This window comes from Denticeps clupeoides, chromosome 10 (genome assembly GCF_900700375.1).
Source record: "Denticeps clupeoides chromosome 10, fDenClu1.1, whole genome shotgun sequence".
Taxonomy (NCBI): Eukaryota; Metazoa; Chordata; class Actinopteri; order Clupeiformes; family Denticipitidae; genus Denticeps; species Denticeps clupeoides.
Window position 1 is genome coordinate 15,558,154 of NC_041716.1, and position 16,108 is coordinate 15,574,261.

General features: G+C 41.2%; 1 protein-coding gene across 3 annotated transcripts; it reads left to right on the forward strand.

Moving 5' to 3' along the window:
- Positions 1-2,216: 2,216 nt before the first annotated feature.
- Positions 2,217-15,615, forward strand: LOC114798477 (Fc receptor-like protein 5). Of its 3 annotated transcripts, XM_028994225.1 has the most exons (16): positions 2,217-2,290; positions 2,630-2,671; positions 3,465-3,734; positions 4,092-4,367; positions 6,625-6,897; positions 7,596-7,865; positions 8,030-8,299; positions 8,419-8,712; positions 8,797-9,072; positions 9,171-9,446; positions 12,100-12,201; positions 12,454-12,510; positions 12,597-12,656; positions 13,717-13,776; positions 14,219-14,263; positions 14,338-15,615. In XM_028994225.1, the coding sequence occupies exons 1-16, from the start codon at positions 2,260-2,262 to the stop codon at positions 14,343-14,345; spliced, it is 2,610 nt and encodes an 869-aa protein (XP_028850058.1). In that variant the 5' UTR covers positions 2,217-2,259; the 3' UTR covers positions 14,346-15,615. The 3 variants fall into 3 exon arrangements, with proteins under 3 accessions (XP_028850058.1, XP_028850059.1, XP_028850060.1); XM_028994226.1 differs by lacking the exon at positions 8,797-9,072; XM_028994227.1 differs by lacking the exons at positions 12,100-12,201; positions 12,454-12,510; positions 12,597-12,656; ... (1 more) ...; positions 14,219-14,263; positions 14,338-15,615 and adding an exon at positions 9,736-9,770.
- Positions 15,616-16,108: the final 493 nt, after the last annotated feature.

Here is a 16,108-nt window from a genome sequence, read left to right on the forward strand (position 1 = left end):
TCTCCTTTCATGGTGTGTTGTCCTCCTGTGGGTTGTTGTTGTTATGTACAGGTTGTTCACGCCTCACTGTTAATAAAAGCACAATACTTCACTTTCGGCCTGGTATGTGTGTATTCCCGCCTCACACATCCCTCTCCTTCATTGTCACGTTTCTCAACCCCTAGGCGGGGACGTGACATGAGCCGTGAAACCCCTCGTTCTGCCACCTGTTGCACGATTCCGATCACAGTGAGCTGGACATCACCGACCCCTGGACAACAACAGGGGTGTGGATTCTGGGGCTGCCATAAATCTGATTGGTCTTATAAGGCCACCTGTCTCCAATGTGTCTATCATTCGTTGTGATCCCCCACGCACGGCCATGGGTCTGGATGGATGCCCGTTGGGCTCAGGATAGCTGCTCTTCCAGATGGAACCAATTCAAGTATTCAAAATCGAATACCGCGAAACAACCACCCCACACAAGCCCCTTGTCTTTGGCTACCCCGGGCAGGCTGCTCACAAACCCAGCATCCAGTGAGCAACCAGCTCCATTCAGCAGTAGGGACACTGTTGCAAGTACCACTGACCAAAGCAACATCACCGCAGGTCATGTCCTTGAACCCCCACCTTGCAAGACCCATACAGAATGAATCTACTCTTCTGGTAGCTTGGCCTCCTGAGCGACATCACCAAATACATGGCCGTATCAGCAACCCCAAGGGCTCCACTGCCTCGACCTCACTGCCCATGATCCCATGTGTCCCTGGATTTCATCACTGGTCTACCCCCTTCCAAAGGTAACACCACAGTCCTTGTAATGGTCGACTGAATCGTCAAGGCTGCTTACTTTGTCGCCTTATGATTCATGGCCTCCCAGACCACCACGCATGCCATCCATGAAATCGTTCATCAGCACAGGCCCCCCCATGGAACTACGGTCAGACTGGGGACCCTTCTGGGATCAGCTGGGGGTCTCGGTCAACATAACCTTCAGCTACCAGCCTAAGGGAAATGGGCAGACAAAGTGAATAAACCAGGAACTGGAGAAATAGCTCCTCTGTTGCTGCTCCACCCATCCTAGCACCTGCTCCTAGATGAACTTGCAACAAACCAATATGTGTCTACCGCCATCGGCCTCTAGCCCTTTAAAGCCTCCACTGGGCATACACCTGTCTGGTTTCCTGCCCCCTCGGCCGAGGGGCCCATACCCATGGTCAGCCAGCGGATTCGTCACATCTGAACCCTGGTCCACCAGGTGCTTAACCTTACTGCTGAATTGGCGATGCTGCCCCTATCTGATCTACCACCTGGGTGATCAAATCTGTTTCTCAAGCAGAGGATTGCCAATGCCTTCCCAAAACAAGAAAATGGTACCTTGCTAAATCGGTCCCTTCTGGGGAGGCTGGGAGGGGTATGGGCCCAAGGAGCCAAGACATACTGATTCAGCTCTCCTTCCAGAGTTTTTTGACACCCATCCAGCGGCTCCTGGCCCGTCCGACGCCAGGCCTAAAGAGGGGTCCTGTCATGGTTGGGGCACACTGCAGAAACCGGAACCCATGACCTGGAAGCACCCCGCTGACAACATCAAATAGCATAAATATCAACTCACATTAAATGTTTCCGTTCCGTGCTAACTCATTCATTTATTCCTGCATCACATCTGCTGTTAGCCTTTTCCTGAATGATCACACCAGCTTCTTCTCTTAACTACTCTTCTGGATTTGCACCCTACTCTACTGTTGCCCCTCAATATTGTCAACTGTTGCCCTACTTCTGACACCGATACCACATCCACTTCTGTTGACCAATGTCAGCGTATGAAACAATTACAGCCTGCTGTTTTCATCTAACAGAAAAACTCAGGATGGTACTCTTCCCACGACCCGTGTGCAATGGAAAAAGAACACAGCCGGCTTCACACCTCAAAGCGCTCCCACATTCCTCATGGAAGTGGACCAGGCAGCACTTCTACTGCACAAAGTATAGGAGATTAATTACGGCAGTAAGTGGGTAACCTGTGTAAGTGGAGTTTGATGTGTTCTGGTTCGTAGGCAAGTGTGTTTTGTTTGGGTTGGTGATTTAGTGCCTAAAACGGTGTGCAACACATTTAATGTTATAGTGGTTACAAATTACTACAGCTTTACCACAGATATATATTTTGATGATCGGAACTTTGCTGCGTGAAAAAAGACAGTGCTTATTTCCTGCCCCACCTCTAATCTGCTCTCATCTGGAGCAGACTGAATCCTGACTGAAGCTGACAGAGCAGCTCCACAAATGGCTCTTCATAAAGTCCCGATTATTGCAGGTAAACATGGGAGAGTTTCTGTTTCTTTTGTTCAGAAAGTTAACTCAGGCATCACGTTTTTCTTTCAGTATTTACTGTATTCAGTGATCAAAGTAGCACTAAAATGCATCAAATTAAATGCTTTATCTCATCATGTAATATAAGCATATCAGTGCTACCTTTTACATTGCAGCTATTTTTCCTTTTTATTTTATTAACAATAGTACAAATTTGATCACTGGCTTGATCACTAATGTAATGTGATTCATGGTATGAGATTAAAAGAAATTGTCCCAATCAAGAGGGTATTTTGTTGCTTTTTATTGTACCGTGACATTGGGTTTTCTGACTTCTATTTAGTAATTGCTGCTGTCATCTGCTTGTCACATGAACTAAAAAATGGTAGGTGTTACTTTTATTATGTATTATACATTCTCTGTAAGAAAATAAAAATGCTTTCATAGAGGAGCATCTTATTATTAATCATCTGTAAATCTGACCTGTCCAACCACTGCTCTTTGAAAGATTTTAGTCTGGAGTTCCAGGTACAGCACTGGCTTCTCTGGAATGTGCTCTGCCTCAGGTCTCTTTGGTCTTTAAATTAGTTTTACAATACTCAACTCAAAGTAACTTTATGGAAACATTAGTAAAGCAATGAACAGTGATGGACACATACTTACAATCTGTGTCAATGAAATTCTATGGCCGCTTCTTTCTGTTGAACTGCAGATCAACAAGCAGCGATATATAACTTCCACCTGGGTCCTAAAGCACACCTACTAGCTATAGAATCTTAAACTGACTAAATTTGAATCAAACAAGGATGATGATAACAAGGCTATTTGTAAATGTGTAGTCCTGCTTCAATTTGTTAAATGGGTACCTGCATGAAATGTATGAACATATAATAAAAAAAAATAGTATGATAATTACTACATTTTAGGAAGGCTTGGGATCATTTGGGGAGGGTGGGGGTGCTGAAGCCCATCCAAACTAGGCCTAACAACATTCATGCCTTAACCCATGTCTGTGATTTTAAAATCTTGATTCATTACATAAGTACTTTAAACTATTCTATTCACTGAAAACAGTTGCACTGATTAAAGAAGCAGTAAAACTGGCCAAAATCACACGTGTAGAGGATCTAGGGAACACTGAATATTTGAATACTTAATACTTCATATTTCTTCTTTAGATATTCCTGAACCAAAGGTGATTCTGGAATCTAAAAGGGTCTTCACCTCTGAAAGTGTGACTCTGCAGTGTGACATTCAACCAAATTCAACAGACTGGAACTATAAATGGTGGAGAAGTGGACACAGGCTCACTAATATTGAAAATGTGACCACATATTCAATAAGCTCTGCCACAAAAGAACACTCTGGACAGTATTACTGCCAAGGAGACCACAAGAAAAAATCTCTAATAACTGAAATCAGCAAGAGTGTTAGGCTCAGAGTCAAAGGTAAACACTTTAAATTTTGTTTGTCTGTTTTGCAGTCTAAGATGCATGTGCTTATTCTTGTATGAATAAGCTATTTTCACCCTCAAAGTAATGCTAATTGTAATTTTGTAGAACCTATTTTTTGCAGAACATATTGCCTGATGTGTGTTGCCGGTCCTTCCTCATTATCTGTTGATTTGTCCTGTTTACTTCCTGTTTACACATAATTGTTGTTGCTGCTGTTGCCTGGGTGCAAAAAGGATACTTCCCTCTTTTTGTATTTAACCCAGCACTGGCAAGATTTCCTCTGTCAGTTGTTTTGTGTTGTAAAAGTATTGCCCATTCAAACATTAGATGAAAAAAATATATTTTATTCAGAGCTTCCCAAACCACAGCTGAACCTGTTGTCCAAATGGTCAAAAATCTTCTCCTCTGAAGAAGTGGTCCTAAAGTGTGACATTCCAGTAGATCAAGCAGCAGAATGGCTTTATAAATGGTATGTAAATGGCCAGGAGCTCACTTTTGGCAACACGAGTATGTACTCTATCAGCTCTGCTGCCAAAGAACACTCTGGACTGTACACCTGCCAAGGAGTCTACACTAAACGGCCTCTAACAACCAATAACAGCAGTGGAATTCAAGTCCTGGTCAGTGGTGAGTACCCATCCTTCCTTCTTCTTCTTCCTTCGGTTGCACCCATTAAGGGTCATCCCAGTAGGGCTGGTTGTCCACACAATTGATAGGACCAAAGTTTTATGCTGGATGCCGTTCCTGAAGGAACACTGTCTTGCCTAAATTATTAAATTCATGTGTTCAAATCACTTCCTTGTCCACGGTTATATGTTGTTAAGCACTAGGGGTGCAAAAGTTAAGGGGAAAAACGTACCTCGTTTTTTTGTGTAGCTGTCACTTTTGTACAGAATATTAATGATAAGGAATGTGTGACCTCTATATTGTCTGAACATCCGGGCATAGTAAGGTTGCAATACTGAAAGTTAATAAACAGGGAGGAAGATGGACATCCCCGCATCTGCATGAGAGTGTCTTTCTTTACGGTTTGCCACCTTCTCTCCGTGTCACTTCCAGCTCATCTCCAAGTGGGTGAAGGCACAACAGGGATTGAATATTAACTTGCTGGGAGGGCTTTCACCCATTGGCGCTTACAGCTGAACAGGCTCTGGTGCTGCAGGGATGTCCACTGTTCTGGGCCTGCAGAAGTAGATGCAATCTCCAAAGCGAGCACCAGAGCCTGCTAAATTCTAAGGACCAATGGGCAAAAGCCCTATTTGTGAGTTCATGTCCAACTGCGGTCCACAAGGGCATATTGGAGCATGCAGGGTGGACCAAACAGTTCAGTATTTTACTGAGTATCGTAGCACCCCTATTAAAGTACCTTGCCGTGCTGGCCACTTCTGCAAACATTTGTGAAAGAACTGATTGCTCTCAGGAGCTTAATGAATTTCAGCATGGTATTTGCTAAACAAATTTTTCCGCTGATAGTGACATTGTAACAAATTGGGAGCATGGCCAGTTTCCATGGTCGAGCAGCTCCAAGCCTTATATCACTAAGTGTAAACTGTTTTCTAGTGTGACAAATCACATTTCTCTGTCTGTCAATTCGAAATACGATACCGGGTTTAGCTAAATGAGGATTGGTGTGAGGTTATTTCGTGGTTTGGGAATTGCCTTCTTAGTTCCAGTGAAAGCATACCAAGGATTTTGGATAATTGAATGCTCCCAACCTTATGGGAGCAGTTTGAGGATGAATCCATAAAGACCTGGATTTGGTGTGGCAAAATGTCCTGCAGAGCCCTGATCCCAAACAAGAAGAACACCTCTAGGATGAGTTAGAGCGGAAACTCTAAACCAGGCTTGTCCAACATCTGTTTCTGACATCACAAATGTGCTTCTGTAAGAATGGTAAAAAATTGGCAACAAAACACACTCCCCAACCTTGTGGAAAGCCTTTATAGCCATATAGCCTTTATAGCTGCAAAGGGCGTGCCAGCTGAACATTGAAGCTTATTGAAAAATGTCATTAAAGTAAATTAAATGTCATATTAAGAATGTCATTACAGTTTGTGAGTGTAAAGGCAGTCGTACCAATACATTTTTTGGTGTGCCAAGTCATCTGTACATCTGAGTCAATATTTAGTTTAACCTAAATTAACCTTCTGATGAGATTTGAAATGCTGGTGTTGACAATACTTTCATTTCGTGTATATTCATTTTATGGCGCAGTTTAATTGTGCCTTCTGTACAAGATAAAAATATTCCAATAAAATTAATACATTTTTAAAAGAAGTTAGTTGTATGACAAAGCTTTTAAATGGAAACTGATTAAATGTTTCCACATCTAAATACAGGTCTTCCATCTTTAAACATTAAATATAGATAGACTTATCATTTATCTTGCAATATCAAAACAACACAGTCAACAACTTAAATAGGTCCGCAACCTCCCCCTTTTCTGTCAAGTGTAATCTGAAATCCTTTTCTCTCTAACTGATCCAGAATGAAGCCGCCCAGCTTCTCTTCCTCTTTTCCCAGTTCACTCACACCACCCTATTGTTATACTCCTTTCAACTTTTGCCTACAAATCCAGAAATGCTCCCTCATAGTCTCAGTTAGACTCAGTTTGGCGTCTCTCCATCTCTGTGGATTAGAGCCACAGTGGTCATTGTCAGACATGTTATGACAGCTTACAACCAGATGCCTCAGGAATTGTCTGGTGTCCTGAGGAATGTATTTGTACCAGTCAAAACAGAGTTATTTAACACAGTGATGTGTAAAGGTTTTGGGCAACCTTGTTTAAAATTTCCCACATCCAATAATACTATATCCAATAATAGCTCATTTTATTATTCAGACATAATGTTAAAACTCACTGCTTTTATTACATCCTTATTAGAGCTTCCAAGATCCCATCTCACCCTGGAGTCCAACTGGACGAAGGTCTTCTCCTCAGAGAGTGTGATTATGAAGTGTGACATTCACCCTGGTTCAACAGAGTGGCATTATAGATGGTACAGAAATGGACAAGTGGTTGGTACGCTAAATGCCGACAAATATTCAATTAGCTCTGCAGTTAAAGAAAACAGTGGGCAGTACACCTGCCAAGGTGTTCACAAGAATCGATCTATAACAACCAGTGACAGCAATAATATTGAGCTCATCGTTGAAGGTAAATACTTCATTTTATGTATTGAAATATGTTATAGTGCTGAATGAAAAAAAATTCTTCTAATTTCATGCTACTTTAATATTGTCCCATATTCAATATTAGTATAAAAACTGTAATAAACATTAATGCTGTACTGTACCATGGTGGTTAGTAATGTGGTGTCACAGTTCAAATCTCAGCTGGGACCTTGTGTATTTACATGCTCTCCCTATGTTTGTGGTGTGTGCGGAAATAGTAATGAGTAACAGTAGTGGAACGGGTAGTAGCCTAATGGATCAGGGTATCACCTGATCAAGACACTTAAGCCTGACCGCCTCCCTGTAACTACTGATCGTAAGGATAAGTGGTAGGGCTGAAAAATCTAATCGTAACTTATTTTGAAAGATATTGTGATTAAATATCCTATTCTTTGTAAAGTCAGCTCATTATTCACTATACTATGTGTATTAAAGACTGCAACATAATGCAGCATGTCTGCAAATGCATCATTTCACAGCAGCCCTGACATTAATCGAGAGTCTGGGGTTGCAAAAAGAATCGCAGTCATTGCACATTTATTCAAATTGCAATTATTCAGCCCTATTAAGTTCCCTTCATCCAGTGTCCCAGGATGGGCTCCACCAGCCGTGATCCTGAGTAGTACTAAGTGTTTATGGAAAGTGAGAGAGAAATATTAACAAAAAGTTCCTCCTCTCTAGATCTTCCTAAACCTGTCCTGACCCTGATGACCACATGGACAAAGGTTTTCTACTCTGAGAATGTGACTATGAAGTGTGACATACAGCCAAATTCAATAGACTGGCATTATAAATGGTACAAGAACCATCAAGAGGTCCCGTTCAATGAAGACACATTTTCAATTTACTTTGCAATCACAGAAAACACAGGGAAATATACCTGTCGAGGATTCCACAAAATTCGATCGGTAACAACCACTGACAGTGATAGCATGGGGATAATCGTAGACGGTAAATACAGTAAACTTTCCTTTTATAGTCTTCTACTATTCAAATATTTTTATAGACCTACAGTGTCAGAGATAGAAGTACGAATCACTCAAATTTAACCTTCATCATAAAACCACAACATTGTTCTCTGTATTCATTAATTAACCTTTGCATCAATACCTTAGATCTCCCTGTACCACAGCTGACATCCGATTGGAGAAACGTCTTCTCCTCTCAGCCTGTGGACCTGAAGTGTCGCATTCAGCCTGATTCGACACACTGGGATTACATATGGTACAGGAATGGACAAACATTCAGTGTCAGTGGAAATGTGGACACACATTCAATTAGCTCCGCAACCAAAGGGCATGCTGGACAGTACGCCTGCCAAGGAAACCACATTACACGACTTGTCACAACTGAAACCAGCAAAAGTTTTCATCTGTTGGTCAGTGGTGAGTGCTGAATAACACAAAGCTTCATATTATTAATTAATTAACTATTGAATTCTGGCTATGAGGAGAATGTTACGACAGACAAATCTGAACTTTTACCTTTGTTACATGCTCTTTAGATCTTCCAAAGCCACATCTGACCCTGGAGTCTAAATGGACGAAAGTGTTTCCCTCTGAGAAAGTGAATATGATGTGTGACATTCAACCGAATTCAACAGACTGGCATTACAAATGGTACAAAAATGGACAAGAGTTTCTGTACACCATGGATGGACAGAAGATCGATTCTGACAAGAAACGTCTCATCCAGTTAGCTTCTAGTGGACAATCTGGAAACTACACTTGTGTGGGAAAACATAAAACAATGCCTGTGTCTACTACTGCCAGTAATATGATTGATCTGTATGTTTATGGTAAGACGTTGGCAATAGAAAATTCACTATTTTTTACCATGTCAGATGTTTCAGTGTTAATAACCATTAAAACATTACTTACAGACGAGAAACTGGTTCCTGTTGTACGTCAGTACCCGTCTTTTGAGTTCATGTATGAGGAGGAGGAAGTCACACTGCAGTGTGAAGTTGCTTATCTGCCCAGTATCTGGAAATATCACTGGTTCAAAAATACCCAGAAAGAGCAGCTGCATGGCGGCCATGAGATGAACTACACCTTCAGCTCCACTCGTCACATGAATAATGAAAAGTTCTTTTGTGAGTCTGAAAGAGACACATATCGCTCAGAACGCAGCAGACCTGTGAATCTGTTGGTAAAACGTACGTAGCCATGATGTCCTCCAGATGTCACTGTAACTGCATTCTGCTTCTGTGCTCATAAAGCACAATGAACCCTGTTTTTTTTTGTTTGTTTCCAGCCCTCCCATCAGCTTCGCTGACTGTTGACACCAGCTGGACAGACATTTTGTCTGTGGACAGTCTGACATTGCTGTGTGAGGTTCATTATAAGGACAACTATGGATGGAATTTTACGTGGTTCAGAGATGGAACGCAACTGTCCGACAGTTTTCAGGAAAGACTCTCTGTCAAGGCCACAGAAGAAATGTACGAGAGTGAATTTCAGTGCAAGGGATTCAGAACAGAACGGCCAACGTCTTCCACCTTCAGTGAGGCTTTTAAAGCAAACAACCTGGGTAAAAAAGAGAATTTGCAATAATTTCTTTACATTTTAAGATCAAGTTTGAGAAACATTACCAGTGCATCATACATGTTTATAACAGACTACATGCACTCCCTTTTCAGCAGTCATTCTTGAACAAAGTACATATTTCAACTTTTAAAAGACATGGTTCTGTAGTTAAGAGAATTGTATATGGGGTAGAAAGGTGTGTGTATGTACAGTACAGGTCATACGTTACAGTACAGGACACACCTTCTCATTCAATGTGTTTTCTTTATTTCCACGACCATTTTCATTGGTAGATTCTCACTATGAATGAACACATGTGGAGTTATGTACTTAACAAAAAGTGGAGACCTGGCCTCCACAGTCACCAGACCTGAACCCAATCGAGATGGTTTGGGGTGAGCTGGACCGCAGAGTGAAGGCAAAGGGCCAACAAGTGCTAAACACCTCTGGGAACTCCTTCAAGACTGTTGGAAAACCATTTCAGGTGACGACCTCTTGAAGCTCATCGAGAGAATGCCAAGAGTATACAAAGCAGTAATCAGTCTGATCCCAGACCAGATTGGAGATATAATTTCTCCAGCGTGTCCTGGGTCCCCAGGGAGGCGTCCAGGAGGCATCCTGACCAGACGCCCGAACCACCTCAACTGGCTCCTCTCGATGTGGAGGAGCAGCGGTTCTATTCTGACACTCTCCCGAATGTCCGAGCTCCTCACCCTATCTCTAGGACTGTGCCTGGCCACCCAACGGAGGAAACTCACTTTGGCCACTTGTATCAGCGATTTCATTCCTTCGGTCATTACCCAAAGCTCATGACCATAGGTGAGGAGATCGACTGGAAAATCAAAGGTTATATAGGTTATGAACAGAACCGGTGACAATGGGCAGCCCTGGCGGAGTCCAACCCTCACCGGGAACAGGTCCGACTTACTGCCGGACCAAACTCACGCACGTCTGGTACAGGGACTGAATGGCCCTTAACAAAAGGCCATCCACCCCATACCCATACTCCTGGAGCGCCCCCACAGGGGGGCCCTGGGGACACGATCATAAGCCTTCTCCAAATCCACAAAACACATGTGGATTGGTTGGGAAAACTCCCATGCCCCCTCCATCACCCTAGCAAGGGTAAAGAACTGGTCCACAGTTCCACGGCCAGGACAAAAACCTCATTGCTCCTCCTCAATCCGAGATTCAACTGACCGGACCCTCCTCTCCAGTATCTTGGAGTAGACCTTTCCAGGGAGGCTGAGGGGTGTGATCCCCCTTTAATTGAAACACACTCTATGGTCCCTTCTTAAAAACGGGCACCACCATCCCAGTCTGCCACTCCACCAAATCTGTTCTCGATGTCCATGCAATGTTTCAGAGACATGTCATCCATGACAGCCCTAGGGTTAGCCATATGTAGCTGTGACTACCTCAGCAACCTCTGCCCCTGAGATTGGACAGTCCATGTCCAGGTATCCCAGCTTTGGTTCCTCATTGGAATGTGCGTCGGTGGGATTGAGGAGCTCCTCAAAGTATTCCTTCCACCACCCGACTAGTCGACATCAGCAACTCCCCATCCCCACTGTAAACAGTATGAGTGAGTTGCTGCCTTCCTCTCCTGAGGTGTTGAATGGTTTGCCAGAACCTCTTTGGAGCCAATCGGTAGTAGGGTGGCTACTCTGAGCTGTTATTTTGCACATATGCTCAAACAGTCAGGACCCATTCCCTCATGGGCCCCAATCCCAGGCCTGGCTCCAGGGTGGGACCCCGGTAGCCCTCTGGGCTGGGTACACTGACTCTTTGTTGTTCTTTCCATGAAAGATCTTCTGAACTTTACTTTTTTCTCACCCTTTACCTAAGACCAATTTCTCATGGGAGACCCTACCAGGGGCATCAAGTGCCCCAGACAACATAGCTCCTAGGATCATTAGGCCTCTTAAACTCCTCCACCACAATAAGGTGACGGTTCAAGGAAGAGATTTTGAAGAGACTAGAATATAAAACATGTTTTCAGTTATTTCCCTTTTTTGGTTAAATACATAACTCCACATGTGTACATTCATTGTTTTGATGCCTTCAGTGAGAATCTTCCAATATAAATGGTCATGAAAATAAAGATAACACATTGAATGAGAAGGTGTGTCCAAACTGTGTGTGTGTGTGTGTGTATATTATACTTAATACACCCTCTGTCATTGATAATTCCCTCCAAAATGGTAATATTTTTATTTGAGTAAACGCACACCTGACACACAACAATTTTGATCAAAACAAAAAAACCCTGCTTGTAATGACCGGGTTGTGACGTTGTGGCGTATTTTGGCCACCAGAGGGCGCCAACAAGCCTCTCTTTTCATTGCCAGGCTCTCAATGTCACATTGAAGCTGGAAACAACTAACCATGCAGAAATTATTTTGGGGAAGTATTTGGAGTTCAACTATAAACGAATAAACAGATTTACAGTCTGTGTCCAAATACGACAGAACAAGGCTGATGTGACAACAAATAAATTAATTAAATCGGAGCGCATTAATGACTGGACCATTATCAGATTAGTTTGACCCCCTAAAACTGCAGATAAGCCTTTTGAGCAGAAATTAAATGTATTAATGTATTTTTTTGCTTTATAATACCTAATGTAATATTTTATTTTCTATCCATGTCTGCAGTTTTGAAACGAAAACTCCTTCTCTCCATCTCAGGCTGCGTAATAACAGGCATTGTTCTCACAGTTTTGGGTTGCATTTATCTAAAATGCAGAAGAAAACCAGGTTGCCTGTTTTTGTTCCCTGCTTTTTCATATCTAGACACTGACGTGATTATGCTCTATATGTTGTTAATAGTAATAAGCATAATTATGCAATGATCAGCCTCAGTATTGAATCTAGTGACAGCTGTATTTAATGTTGTGGCTGCTGCATGTGTAGTTTTTCATATTTTTCATAATAGACAACTGTGGTATAGCACCTGCTAACATGGCTGGCCATATTTCATTTCTTTTTATAATCTCCTCTAATTTACAGCAGTTGAGAAGGAACCTCAGCCTGACCTTTTCATGTCCATGCAGGATGCAAAAACTGGTATAAAATAGTATAATTTAGCATTTTTTCTCACATTTGTTTAACACAGCCACAGGCAAATTCTAATGATAATAATGTCATTTTAGATGCGCTGATACCATCTAATAGGTATTCATATGTTGGTGGTGATCCATTCCCAACAAAAGGTAAGATAAACTTGGACATGATGCCGTTGTCTGAAATGCACAAGTGGTTGGTTGAAACAAACTCATGTTCTTCATGATTCTAACTTTTGATTGTGGAAAAAACATTTTTACAATTTGACAGATTTGAAAAAGAAACCATGTCTTTAAAATTGTCAAATACATCTGAAAATATGTATTTAAACCTTTTTATTATTTCATATATTTTTGTAATTATTTTGTAAAAGCAGGCTGAGACAATACACAACTAAAGGACAATCATAGTGTTTTAAAATATTTCACCAACATGGCTATGATAAAAAAAAAATGATTTAATAATAAGTGTACAAGTGTACAGTTAAATGTGTTAAGTGAATTGAAAAAGGTGTGTATAAATGTACTTGACACATTTAATTGCACACTTGTACAATAATAGGACATTCTATATCTGAATGAATGAAATATTCTTATTAAATAATTGACATAGTTTAAGGTGCTGACAAATAAATCACACAACAATTATCAATGAAAAATTACATTTCTCAACCCATGGAGTTTATCAACACCATTACTGACCCAATGCCAAACTGGTCATGCTGGAGGATGTTGCAGGCAGCACGTCTGTCACGTGTGCTCAGTGTGAACCTGCTTTCATCTGTGAAGACCACAGGTCACAGGTCTCGGTGTTCTCTGGCAAATGCTAAACGTGCTGCATGCACCCTCACGTGCACCCTCATGGAGTCTGTTTCTGACTGTTTGAGCAGACGCATGTACATTTGTGGCATGCTGGAGGTCATTTTGCAGGGCTCCTGCAGTTCTCCTCCTGTTCCTCCTTGCACAAAGGTGGAGGTAGTGATCCTGCTGCCGGGGTAGATTCTCATTGAAGGCATCAAAACTATGAATGAACACATAACTCCACATGTGTTCATTCATAGTTTTGATGCCTTCAGTGAGGATCTACCATGTAAATGGTCATGAAAATAAAGAAAACACATTGAATGAGAAGGTGTGTCCAGACTTTTCACCTGTACTGTATGTATACAATCACTGTATATGTGTGTTTGATTTTCTTTGTTTTTCTTAGAGTGTCACAGTTCTGAGGAGTCACTTTGTATGTATGATGTTGAGCTGGAGCAAAGGAAAGGTAATTATGCTTCACACTGGATTCAGGCCTCTTTCATGTGAGGAGATAATTGTGAAATAATTTGGATCTGTGCAAATTCAACAAACAGATTGGATTTCCCAGCATAATGTCTTTCATACATAATGTACGTGTGACATAGGCCTTATCCACATTTATGTGAAGAACTCTCTTGCACAAACAACTTCAACCAAAAACTTACCAGTGTGTGAGACATAATTTATTCTCTACTTAATACCAGGACAAACCTTTAAAAACCTGGTTTTATCTATACATTTAATAATCAGAATCAAGTTTTTTGATCAAAGCAAGTTTAGATATTAAGAAAGAAAAGAAAGCCAAAATCTTAAGTATACATGCTTAAAATATAGAAAACCATGTTGAATTACAGAGAGATTATATTGATTGTATTAATAATATTCATTATATAAACGTTTTTATTCAGATGATGACGGAACAACAAATTACGCAAAATTGAAATCATTCAAAGGTATGCATATATATTGAGTTTCTGAATTTTTCATGCCATGCTTCTTGCTAATTTGATGCAATCATTCTTTTTAGGATCTTGAACATCTTATAAATGTCAGCATCTGAAATGTCAGCATCTGGATGGATCTCAAACTTTTCAGTTTTGTTCTTCTGCATTTAGATAAGACTTCCTTATGGTTTTATTATTTATACATAACCTTTTCAACAGGAGGATAGAAGTATGAAAAAGCATAAAAGTGACATTTTTTAGACATTAATTACTGTGCTCAGGTTTCACACAACTGCATTGTTTGCTCATTTATATTATCTTCACTTTTTGGGGTCATTGTACTCAAACATGTGATTCTTGAAATTTTATATGTGTGTTTACATGTGTGTGATGAACCTCTCAGAAGAGGTTCACATAGTCAGTCACACTCCTGTCTAATGGTGAGAGGAACATCCTTTATTACATACATAGAAATAAAGACTCTTCGTGCAAACACTGGTTATGCTCGCCATCAGCAAACAGATTTTGCTCTGCCACTGGACGGCATGTTAAAGTGCCTTTCAGATCAGACAATCTTAAGAAATAGGTGAGAGTAAATCACCAGCCAGGAGGACAAGCCTGTAATTCACGCGACTCCTCTCACACAAAGTGTGAAAAGAAAAGTTGATCTGCGGTGGTGACCCCTAATGAGAAGCTGCCAAACAAAAAGAAGATCAATCACTACACTGTATGTTTCTTTAAAAAAATGTGTACTACAAGTTGGCTAAAAATTATTATTACTATTAGTAGTAGTAGCTGTTACTATAAGTATTGATAATGCACATTTGCTTGATGGTTCACATCTAAAAAAGTGTTTTGATTGCAAATCATCCGGCTAACCAGCAGATGGCTCTTGTATATTATTTGAATGAAGCAATGTTCAACACATTGCTTCAAACCAGTTCACCTTCTCTCTAGACACAAGGCAGGCTTGTATACACATGAATACACAACAATCAGGTAATAAGTAAAGACATGACAAAGCACAGATGATCACCAGAGGTTCAAATCTTCCACCACAAATTGCCAACCACACGTTTATAGACGCTTGAGTATATGTAAAATTCTTTAGTGTTAGGTTAAATATCTATACGTTTTACAAAACATACATGAACGTAATACTAATTGCTAATTGTTACCATTGTGGTAATAGTCTAGTTGGTTGGACACTTGCCATAGGTTCAAATCCCACTTAATAACATTGTGTCCCTAAGCAAGACACTTAACCCTGAGTGTCTCCAGGGGGACTGTCCCTGTAACAACTGATTGGATAATGGCGTCTGCTAAATGTCCTAAATAAAAAGGTACTAAAATCTGGTGCATTTGAAATGCACGACTTATGAATCATTGTATTTTACAGTCAGTGCGCCTATGATTAAAAACACAGCAGACTGGTTTTCCTCCATCCCCATTCCCTTCCCCGACAATGCATTAGGTGCATGTGCCTCAGCGCTCGCTGTTCTCAGCTGTGTGTCAACATTGCTGCACCCAACCCCCACTTACTTTCTATTCAATTAAATTGTGTGCATTACAGCGGAGCAGACCCGTCAAACCACCGTGCAATCCTGCAGCAATTGTGCTCAAGTACACGAAGCCGATAAACCACACTTGTGCGTGACTTTTGGTACACACCAGACATCCTTTTATCTGATCTTTTTTTTTTTCCAGCCTTTCCATGTCTCGCCTTTCTACCATTTTTTTCCCCCCAGCTTGTGTCTGAAATTGCAGAGCTCAGCAGTCCCCTGGATGGAGAGGGATAGAGAGAAGGGTGGGTGGATGGGTGGGGGTGCACGGAGAACTGAAGCATGGTAAAGC